The following is a 12,304-nucleotide window of genomic DNA, read 5'->3' on the forward strand; positions in this document are numbered from 1 at the left end:
AGTGTGTGGTCTGGTATTGTGCTGAGGGAACACAATTCATCTTGCTACCTTCAGACGGTCCAATTGTTGACAGTATAGGTTCGAATTAAGAGCTTGGCCGTTTGGAAGCAGCTCATTGTAGAGTATTCACGGCGATTCGACCACGACCGTTTTGACATCGTCGCAAGTGACTCTTTATTCATCACAAGTAACCATCTGCTCAAGAAATTATCGATTTTGTTGCGATTCAGTGCAGTTCGCAGATGGATATTCATTCCATGAGGTTGGTTCTTCTAGTTTAAATGGTTCCAAACCACTTTTATACTCTAAACAGGGTATATTAAGTTTGCCACGATGTTTGTAACAGCCAAAAGGAAAACGGAGATCGTACAAAATATACATATATACATATATACATATAGAAATGAAGAGTTTGACGAAATGAGGCATGGCTAAATATGCCTGTCTGTTTGTCCGTCCGTCTGTCTGTATATACGCAAAATTTTGCACACGTCCTTTGCTCCTTAAGAAGCTGCTCATTTGGCGGAACCGCTAATATCGTACCACTATAACATATAGCTGACATACAAACTGAACGATTAAAATTAAGTTCTTGTATGAAAAACTTTTATTTTTTGACGAGATATCTCCACATAATTCGGCATGAATTACTTTCCAAAACAATATCGAACTACCATAACATATAATTGCTACACAAACTAAATGATCAAATTCTCTTTGTCGTATTTGTATTTTCATTACACACGTGGAAAAACATTTTATAAAACCCTTTCAAATGCATAAGTTACCCTCATCAACCAACAAATACGTACCCTTTTCAGATGTATTTTCATCTCCTTTATTTCAATTCAACCGATACACTATTCAATTTGATCTTTCCAAATTTATTTTTACTCTTTTAGTATTTTAATATTATTGTTACATACATATTTTAATGCCTTAACGTTTGACTAAGCCGAGAGTAAAAAAATCACTGCCCCCACAAATTCATTAAAATATGCATATCGTAAATGTTCACGCCATTTTTATCATTTATTTCAATTAACATTAATAATGAATGTGATTCTTGATTTAGCGTGGCCTTTGTCAACTTATCAAAAGCACAGAAGATTTAGCAAAAGACTCTGTAAATAGACAACTAGCATTGACCCACAGCGATGCGACTATAAATAAATACAATTCGAAGAAAATTGTAATGGACATGCATATAAAGACAGCTGCCACAAAATAATAATGAATGCTTTGCGAGCCAACGCGGCGCATGAGCAACTTAAATGTGTGGGTGTTGAGAAATTGAAGTAATGAACAGGCAACTAGCAAAAGTTTAATGACAAAACTATTAAAGATACACTTAGTTTATCTGCTTAGAAATTATGTAAAAGCAAGTTAACCATTTTTGAGTAACGATTAAATAAATGTGTGTGTATTTCGTAGGCTTTTAAACATTCTTTCTGCACCGTTTCAGCTTTTTTCTATTTTGAATATTTGCTTTTTTTATTTAATCTATTAAATAGCTGCAATTTGAAGTTATAGTCCTTAAAATTTCTTAAGTCCAACTTAAAAAATATTTCAAAATTTCTTTATTTTTAATTTTGCTTTGTTCAAATAGCAGTATAAAGTACCGAAGCGCCTTAAAAATCGAAAAAAGCAGCAACCAATTCACAAAACAATAAAATAAACGACGCCAAATGCCTTTCTGTCGCATCTTCACAAAATTTTATGCACATTTATACAACTACATAAATAGCTTTACAAACTAGCTTTAAGTTAAGCAAGAAGTATTTTTTATTGTACCCTTTTTTATTTATTTGCGACTGTGAAATTTGACTATTTCCTGCAAAAAAAAAAACCAAAATTTTTTGCATAATACAAGTACCTCAAAAATTTTCATATGAAAAGCGTAGGTGGCAGCATTGTCAGTATATTCGACTGACTCACACACATGCATATATATGTAAATGTACTCATACTTTTACTAAACTTTTGCCCAACTTGTCTATGACATAATAAGGATGCGGTTGTAAAATAAATTCTCTTAATGTATCCTTCTTGTTGAGTTGTTGACTAGCAAAATTTTGTATCATTTCCGTTTGATGTACTGCGCTTGTACCTTCTCATCGGGTGGCAATTTAGTGTGGGAGAGCAAGAAGTAAGCATTAAATTCCTACTAATGCGGTCTTTTTCAAAACTGTGGTAATAATTATTATATATGTTTACAAATGTGAACTCGTTTCAGAAAAGATTATGATTCGTAATAAATTTAGCCTAATGAAGTTTTTGCTTAAGTTTTTATTGTTTTTATAAAAAGTTTGTATTTTATGAGACATTTCTAAAAGAAGTATTAAATTGAGTGAGTTTACTTTTAATAACTTTTTCACGTATTGAAAATACTGACTATTAGAGAAAGCGACTTCCTATTACCTTTGCCCGACTTTGGATATGTTTTATCAGCTCTTAGCTACAACTCTCAAACAGTTAAATAATAATTTTTGCTAGATGATATTTTAGTTAGCCAAATAACTACATATGTTCCTAGACCCTACGGAAAAAAAATTTATAATATATATTTACAAATAACTCACAAAGCAGTATAATTTCTGAAATGGATATTGACTGTGAACGCTTGTTTGAAACTAAGCAAACTTTTTGAAAATGAAAATTTAATGGTTAAAGTTTCAATTATACCTAAGGCAAAAATAACGTGTTAAATATTGGTTTCCAACCAGTAAATTGGCTTGCCTTAATTAAAAGTCTAAGAAGGTTAGATTACATGACTAAGGTGACCAACTGACAGATTCATTTTTTTTTCGGTCACCAAAAGTTCGACAAAGAAAAGCAATATTTTCTACGTGCTAAATGCAAACTAGGCGTTATGAGAAAATATATTTCAAATTCTTGCAGTCATTAGCACACATCTTTGACGGTAACGTTGACTTCATATTCAGTTTCAATTATTGAGGGACCTAAGTATACATAATTGTGACACATGGAATACAAACTTACTTTGGTGTGGTCCACTTTGACTATTACGTTAGCTCCAACCAATAATGTCTTCGGCATGCTAACCACACCAAGATTAATCTTTCCTGGGTGCATTTACGTTCTCGTTAAGACAGAGTTTGCCTCATTTATCGTGAACTGAAATCTGATCTGTAAATATGCAGCTCAGAACGCGAGTTTTGTAAAAAACTTTTCAAGATTTCTTAATAATTTTTAGTACAAATTTTTGAATTGCAATTGGCTGAGTTATACTAATGTAATTGTCAAGCACAGCTTGTTTACTTTGACAGCTGACTTGACAGCTGTACCTGTTAGAATCTTTGTACCTCAAACTCACTTTAAAGCTCCTGCTGATATTACACATTAATATTTTTGCAAGTAGTCCTTTTCCATTAAACAGTTAAAACAAAATATTTGGTGAGTGCTTAAAAATTGGTTAGCTCTCTTTTAGATTATCTTCTATATGAAAGCTTTAATTCTATATTAATTTAACCATTAACCTCCAATTTTTACAATCGTATGCGGCTAAACGTACATATGTAGCAGAAAATACGATTTTTTACTGTTACAAACACTATATTGTATGTTATACACATTTATATACACATATAAAAAACATAAATTTATCCAAAGCGCCATATGTTGCAACAACCAACATTGGACTAACATGAATTCCTGTATTTTAACAACTGAAAGCCATGTGAATATAGACAATGCGAACAGCACGGACTTCAACAACGATAACGAGAACAACATTATATATGTTGGATATAAATATAGCAGATATACACTAGCATATATCTGATATGTGGTCGTACAACTGGCAGCTATGTTTGTATAGTATAGAGGCGCAGCGCCTAGCATAGCCCGAAGCAAAAATCAAGTCATTGCCATTTACAAGAGTAGCTTTATTGTGGCATGCAAGTATCTAAATATATATGTGCTTATTACATTACATTGTACCCGAAAAGATGTGCCTGTCTGCTTTCCTCGCAGTCCTTTTCGACGTGGCGTGTAGCAGCGCGCCTGTCGTTCAGGATATTAAACATTAAAGCATACAATTTTTTTTTATAGCCTGGATAAGGTATATTAGGTATGCCACAAAGTTAGTAGTCCCCTGAAAGAAACTTATATAAAATGGTCAGCGTAACGAGCTGTGTCGATTTAGCCATATCCGTCTGTACTTTATATATGCGAACTAGTCCTTCAGTTTTTAAGCTACCAATATGAATTTTTGCACACGTCCTACGATATCACTATAACATAGCTAACTGATCAGGATCAAGTCCTTATATGGAAAAATTATATTTGGCAAGATATCTTCACGAAATTCGCCATAGATTATTGCCCAAGGCAATGCTATAATCTCCGAATAAATTGTTCAGTTCGGACCACTATAGCACAATACTGACCGATCAAACTCAAGATAAAGGACTTCATAAACTTTAATTCAACTTCAAAGTTGCTACATCAAACAGCGTGGCTTGAAAGAACTAGTAAAATGTTTTCCTTTGTATTATACAGATTTAGTGATATATATAGTCGCAGTAACATTTGCTGCTGTGAAGGGTGTGTAGCTTCGGTGAGCCGAAGTTAACTTTTTTTTTGTTTTTTTCTTTTTTGGTTGCAGCTAACAGTTGTAGTTTACAGTTATTATTATTTTAAATTTTTACAGTACACATTTTTGTTTTGTTTTTGTTTTAGTATTTGCATCGAGAATTTATTTACATTTTTATTTATTTTTTGTTTTACTATGAGTACAAGCTCTGTCACTCAAATTATGCATGTAGCTTTGTATTTTGTTGTAATTTTTTTGTGGCATGATTACAAGCACATGTGCATGCACATAAATTTAGGTTAATATAACAGTTTTTCACTTACACATATTTGCTTTGCAAATTCAAAGCACACACACAGCTGCTATGGTCTCCTGACGAGTTATACGGGCCTGCTCGTTTTTTATTTTATTTAATTTTTTTTTTTGCTCGTTAGACTTTTGAGTTCCACACCGCTGGCAGCTCGTGTGCTTATGTAGTTTTTCTTACATTTTTTTGATTTTTTTAGAATATAAAAAAAAAAAATTTTTATATAAGTTCAAATTTTTATTTTTTATATGTATGAACAAATATTTAACATTTTTTTTTTGATTTTTTTTTTCTTATTTAAAATGATTATTATTTTATTTATATACGATTTTTGTGTTTTGTGGTTGGTGGTTGCCTTACGGCTTTACAAGTATATGTTCATATGTAAATTAGTCCATTCGTGCATAGCAGCGTTGCTATGGTTTTGCGGCACTTTTCGAATTTTAATATTTCACCCTGGGCTTTATGGAGCTTAAGCAAGGTTAGTTAACTGTCTGTAACTGTACTTCTTTCAATTATTTAAGCGTTTTCTCTTTTATATACACCTTTAGGTTAGCTAGTCTTTGAGCTCTCTTTTTAATTTAATTTTTTTATTTGTTCATTTTGTTTTCCACTTTCCATCTCCATTTTCCTTAGCATTCTCTGTTTACTTGAAAAAAAATAAAAACTGGGTTAATTGGTGCACTCAAAATGGCTAACTGTACTCACTATTGGTAGTAAAGCATTTTTCACCTTCAATCTAACCCACAACCGAAATTAATTTATTTAAAAATAAAAACTTCGCACTAAATTCACCATTTGCAAAATATTTTCAGTATCCATTGTTGAACTTTGTTTAATTAAGAATTCGTTTTTTGTTTTTCTTTTTTCCATATTTTTTGTTCGTATTTTGTTTTGCGTGTAAAAAAACATATAAAAAAAAAAATTAAATATATTGTGTTTGGCTTTGATTTGAAAATTTGTAATTTTTGTAAAATAAAAATCACAACAACAAACCAAAAAAAAATTTAAATAAAACACTGTTAAAACTGTAAATTGCACAACAAATCGTATACGCTGTGTGCCCAAAAAACCCCCTGTCAGATGGAGACAACACAAACGGCCGGCCGGCAGGAAGGTCCACCACCACCACAACCACAAACACCACTACCATTACTACCACCTCTGTTATCACTACTACTACTGCTACTACTACTCTTGCTACCATTACTAGTTTAGCGACAAGTGTCGACACTGTCTCTAGTGCCATTAGCCAGGCGTCAATGGCAGCAGCAACAACAACAAACGCTGCTGCGGCAGTTGGCCAAGCAATTGAGGGTGGTAATAAAAGTAATCTGGCAACAAAGTCAACAATTGCCTTCGCCGAAACTTATACAAGCACAACAACGCACACTCCAACAACAACAACACAAACAACAGTACAAACGCACACACCGTTGGGCGGCAAAAAGACAGGTAGTGACAAGACGGACGCACGCGAAATAGCGACAGTGACAGCGCCGACCGATTCCAATAACAAAAGCCACAGTACAACAATGTTAGCAACAACAAAATCATCAATTACACTGAAGCCTATACTGAAGAGCAGTGGGGATAGAGGAATGTCTAACGCGACTTATGAAAGCCAAAGCGGAATGCAAGCGCAACACGCGAAATTGCTACTGAATATGGCGGCGCTTAAGGACAATGCAACGGTGCCACCGGTGCCACTGGAGGTGCCTATTCTACCCAAGAAACCGGCGCCAAAATCACCGCAAATCACGACATATACACCCGTCTACACAACAAAGACGCTCACGCCAACGTCATCGCCATCGAAGACTTATGAAAATGTGCAATTAATTGAGAACAATGAAGAGGGGAGGGAGCATGCCGTTGGGACGACGGATAAATTAGAGCTGCAGTTGGAAGAGCCGCAAACTGCCGCTGATGATGGACAGGAAACCGCAGACACTACAGATAATTATGATGCCGGTAATGCTAAGCATGTAGGGGCGGGCGACAATGCAGGACGAATGCCCGAACTCATGCAAGCGAAAGAGACAATGTCAATGCAGACAATAAATGAACAGGAGACGCCAATGTTGGCGCAGTTACAAGTTTATCAAAGAATACAAGAGGCTAGCTTGAAGGCGGGGAGGGAAAAAGAAAAAACGAATGATATGCATGTGCAAGCTAAAGAAAGCGTCGAGCGGTCAGCAGTGTTGCAGGCTGGAAGAGAGACGGCAGTGATGGAAGATAATTTGAGCGGTGAGTTGAAAAATGAGATAAGCAAAAATGCGGGTGAAGCGGGAGTTGACACTGCAGAAATATCACGAGAAGACACCGATGAAGACGAGGACACGGTCGGTGAGGAATATACCGACGATGATCTCGACGAAGCTTTGGCCGAAGAGGCGGACGCAGAAGAGGAAATGGCAATGCCATCAGATAACAAACCACACACAAATAGTCAGCAAGATAATATGGCAAAAGATACTAGCATAACGATAACAGCTGCACCAGAGCTGAGGTCAGTAGTTGCGGATGAGCCGCGCACACCTCTTATGGCTGCGCTGACTTTCGACGAGAATCACTATCTGCCAATGACACCGAAGAAGAGCGACTTAGCGCAGAGCGGCAATTTGACGTTAATAAGTCTGCATGACTCCACCACTGAGGAGGAGAACCCTTATGTGGAAATGAGCAAAAATCTTCCGGATGAGGATTCTAGGTCAAATTATGAGGATATGTGCATAAATCCGCACGCCGGTCCAGCGCTAACCAGCGCTGCTGTCAAGGCCAAACACCTGCAAATACAAGCTGAGCCTGTGTATATGGAGTTGAGTGCAGCCAGCAGCATAAGCGAAAGTGGCAGCCATACAGCAGTCGCCAAGAGCAGTGCTATAGCCGCAAGTAATTCCCAACAACTGCCACCACCACTGCCGGCTGATGAGTTGCACAGCTCATCTGGTAGATCCACATTGAAGAAGAATAAAAAAGGTACTGATACTTTGAAGAAGAAAGCGAAAAAATCCAGCGCTGAGCGTTCACAATGCAAGCGAAAAGATCTACCCGACATACTTAAGCAGTCGCAGAGTACAATGTCACACGTATCCGATAGTTCCGACGCCGACGATGAGTCTACAAAACATACCGATCTCAAGAAAATGCGCTCACGCACACGTTTTAGCCTATCGGACACTTTCCGTCCGGCTTCGTATTATTTAGGTGCCTCCACACCACTAGCAGATTGTGCTGAAAGCTCTGATAGTGAAATAGTTTCACCGCCGCCTATCCCAGCATCACCGCCACCAATGGAGGACTTGAAAACGGAGGAGATATTCTCTTCCGAACATTACGATACCGTGAAGCGACGCGACAGCAGCAGTGGCAGTGTAACGAAGATCAATCTATCATACGACCAAATACCGAAGTTACATGCCAGTAACACTTCGTTGAATAGACAGAAGGCCGAGACGACACTGAAGTGTAGTCGTTTATCGTTGCCGGATCAGTTCTCGAAGCAACGCAGTGTGGTACATTTCAAGCAACCGCATGCAGCTGCGCTGCTTAAGCACCACGAACGTACGCTCTCCGATTCGAATTATAGTTTTCAAACCGACAACAGTTCCAACACTTCGTCAGACTTTGATTTCTATAATAAATTAAAGCAAAACTCACCCTCATATGTGGCGTCCCCCGGACGTTATCCATCGAGTAGTTCTTTGCCGCAGAAATTCGTGCTTAACGCAACACCACCGACTGGCGACAGTAGTGAAACCGATTCGGCGGTGGAGTTTCGACATCGTCAAGGCTCGGACTCTGAATTGGAGAGACAACGTTCCCGTCGTCCACTGTCCGAAGAATCTATTAGCGAGATTGAATCTTTACGGGAGAAATTTGAGGAAACTCTGTCACATGACTTAGATACTTATCTCAGCCATTTGCAATCGAACGACTTGTATCTTTACCAAAACACGCTCTTGGACACACCACTTACCGTCGGCTCCACGGAACTACTAACAAAACTCATAAAACCACCGGAGACATTCCGCAACAAGGACGACGAACATTTCTACGGCAACATACGCTTCGTGTCGTCCACAGATTCACTACAGCGATTGGGCGGAGATACACGCGATGGTGGTGTTGCCGGTGCGGGTTGCCTCACACCCACCTCCGGCGAGCTCGATCACTCAAAGTACTACACACCCATACACAGTCGCAATAATAGCAATATATCTGACAAATCTGCGCCTTATTACTACTCTGAGCTCAGCAGCAGTCGCGAGTTAATTGCTACACCTGCAGCGCCCTTAAACAACCAGCGCGATGTGCACGCACATGGCTCGAATATAGCGCACATACACAACCCGATTGATGGCCACGGACGTGTGATTTCAAATATCAATGTGGATCTGTTGGCAGACAAAGATCAGGCGATCGATAGTAAAAATTTATATAAAATGAAAACGAATGTGGAAAAGTTGAGTTACCGCTCGGGCAAAATCCTCAATGCTAATGAAACTGCTGCAGCGCTAGCTACCGCCGCCACAGCTACTTCTTCGATGGCGTCAGCTAGTGATTACCAGCTACGTCACGCGCACACCACCAAAATGAGCAATTTTCAACAGACTAGCCTACATCATACACGTACCGAACTAACGGGCACCAACGCATACCCCACTGCCATCACGCACACCCCCTCCGCGTCATCACAAACTCATTCACCCTATCAGACATATACCATCGGCATTAGCGCTAGGGCTGGCGCCGGCAGTGGTGGTAGTTCCGCGAAAATCACTAATATGCAACAGCAACAACTGGGTCACAGTAACATCATCGGTATGGGAGCAATGGGTCATTTAAATCATGTTGTTGTCGGTGAAGGTAGTGATGTAGCAGCGTCTCCACTCGGAGGCCGAACGTCCACTAACACTAATACTAAAACGGCACACGCCGTCGCTGGCACGAACACAAATAACGCACAGAAATTCTCCGTTCTAGGCGCACCCATTACCGGTGAGCTGCTGTGGGAAGAAGACACGCTGTGGCGCGAAAGCTTGCGCCGCGTCTCGCAACGTCATGCGCGTTCACTAGACGATCTCGATCGCATAGCGCCCAGTCCGACGGCGCTCATGAGACGGGAACTACATGGTGGCGAACGCGCCGCATACAAAACGAAAATCACACGTGACGTTACCTACGTCAACGACAATGTATCACAGCAAGTGCGCGCCGCATACAAGCCGCGCTTTAGTGAACCGCTTACACAACACCACGTGCGGCATACGCGCGCACCCGACGAGGATCGCCTCAACGAGAATGATGTGTACGTGCAACTGCAGGAACATATGACAGACGATGGGCACAACTCGGATGTGTATGAGGTGTTACGCACAGACAGCGGCTCAAACTTGTCGCGCAAATCGGTGGAGATCGATCGCGAGACGATACGCCAATGGGACTCCATGTCCAGCGGCCTAATGAAGCATTCGGGAAGCAATAGCAACTCGGAAAATGATAACCCCTGCGGCAGTGAGAGTCTCACAAGTGTGGGGAGTACAGTGCGCGCTATTATGGAACAACTGAATGTCAGCTGTGATGACAATGACAATGTTGCGCATACGCCCTGTACAACCGATGTGGAATAAGGCGCCGATAAATGTACAAATCTACGAAATAATATAGTATAGACTAAATGCAACTAGGTGTAAGCTAAATAAAATAAAATAAATATTAACAATAAGCCAAAATAGCTGTGTTGGTTCGGCGCAACAGTTGCCGCGCGCTGACTGGTCGCAGGAGACGACCACATATAAATGATGACACTTTTTATAAAAATGCCGTTAATTGTTGTTGTTAGTGACAGTTGTCTATTCAAATACCACACAATGTGCATGCAACCAAAAGAAAGGTAGAAAATACAACAGCAAAAACAGTTATAAATAAATATACAAATACAAAGCCGACCATTGTATCAGCTTTGTTGGCAAAACCTTAGCGACACCGATTTCCATCGATTTTAAACACCGCGCGCAACATTAAACTCTGTTGATTTCCCAGCGCGCCGCATACAAATTAGAAAATAAACAAACATACAAAAGCGCGCGCAAACCCACATACAAACAATATGTGTAAGCGCAATCGAGGCATACACAAAGGCGTCGCGTAATATACATGTGCTTTAATGCATGCCTTTATGTAGTCAATGTATACGTATGTGTATATATGAGTATAAATTGATTGAATTTGCACGAAAGTTTGCACACACGCACACACCCATGCACACGCGCAACGAAATGCCAACCATACAACAATAAATATGTAAATACAAAGTTTATAAATATATACCTATGTAAATATACAGCGACTAGACAGTTAGACAGAACTGCGCAACTATTCAGACATACACACATGCAAGCAAATAACGCGAGACAGCAACACGCACACACACTCATAGCGACGCGCATATTTGTTGTCTATCAATTGGCGTTGATTGTTATGGCTTTGTTGACTGTTGTTGTTGTTATAAACAATTTGACTCTCTAATGGTAAACAAATATTGTTAAACATATAAAACTAGTTAAAAAAATGCAATGCAAATAAAATGGTAAGCAACTATATTTTTTCTTACAATACTACAAATATGTCTACTTACTGCTCTTTCTTTAAAATTAATTGTAAATTGATATTTTCAAAAGCTTTCTGCTGCTTTAAATTTCCGCAATTAATATTTACTCTTACATATATTTTTAAAAACGTTTTAGTTTCGCTCAATAGCTAATTAACACAGCAGCTCTCTCACATGCATATATTTACTACCACAAATTAACACTTGCAAGTGCTCTTCAGACTGCCACCTAACGGAAGTGTGCATAATTAAGTTGTCTGGCTGCAAAAATTTATAATTATTAGTATGAATAGTCTAATGTTGTTATGTAAAAAGTGTAAATTTTGTATAAAAAATTTTTAACACTGTTCGATTTTCAAAATATTTATGTAATTTTTACCGTTTTTATATTTATAAGAATGTAAATTTTTAATATATTTTCTAAAATAACCACAGAAATAATTAGAAAAAACATGGCCGGAATTCCTAATATTTTCTCATAACTACTTTAGGGGGTATTTAAAAATATTATATTGTTTTTATTTTCGCACAGAAAAATTGTAATAAACTTTTTAACGACAGCATAGAATAAATATTTTTAATTTATATTCGACATATTTAGTGATTGACATACAAAAATTAAAAAAAATATCATTAGAAAGTTTTCGAATCGAAAAAATTTTAACAAACAACACTTTCTTTCAAAATATTTAGAAAATTTCAGTGTTTATAAATTATACTTGCAATATTACAGAGCATTGGCAGTTCTCTTTATCATCATTTCTGTTAACAGATCTTTTGAGTTTGGTAGTGCCTAATAGCTTAACGCAATGTAAAGTCATTT

At 38.1% G+C, this 12,304-nt stretch overlaps 1 protein-coding gene across 12 annotated transcripts in view; it reads left to right on the forward strand.

The window, feature by feature from the left end:
• The window catches only part of kmr (kramer), a 205,636-nt gene that overhangs the window by 177,499 nt on the left and 15,833 nt on the right, over positions 1-12,304 (forward strand). For 6 of the 12 annotated variants that reach the window (XM_070105721.1, XM_070105720.1, XM_070105723.1 and 3 more), the window contains one exon: positions 5,949-10,603. The exons of the other annotated variants lie outside the window; for them this stretch is intronic. In XM_070105721.1, coding sequence (XP_069961822.1) covers positions 5,949-10,501 — 4,553 coding nt within the window. In that variant the 3' untranslated portion in view covers positions 10,502-10,603. Of the gene's footprint in view, positions 1-5,948; positions 10,604-12,304 lie in introns of those variants that run through there. 12 annotated transcript variants of the gene reach the window in all.

This window comes from Bactrocera oleae, chromosome 2, assembly GCF_042242935.1.
Source record: "Bactrocera oleae isolate idBacOlea1 chromosome 2, idBacOlea1, whole genome shotgun sequence".
Classification (NCBI taxonomy): Eukaryota; Metazoa; Arthropoda; class Insecta; order Diptera; family Tephritidae; genus Bactrocera; species Bactrocera oleae.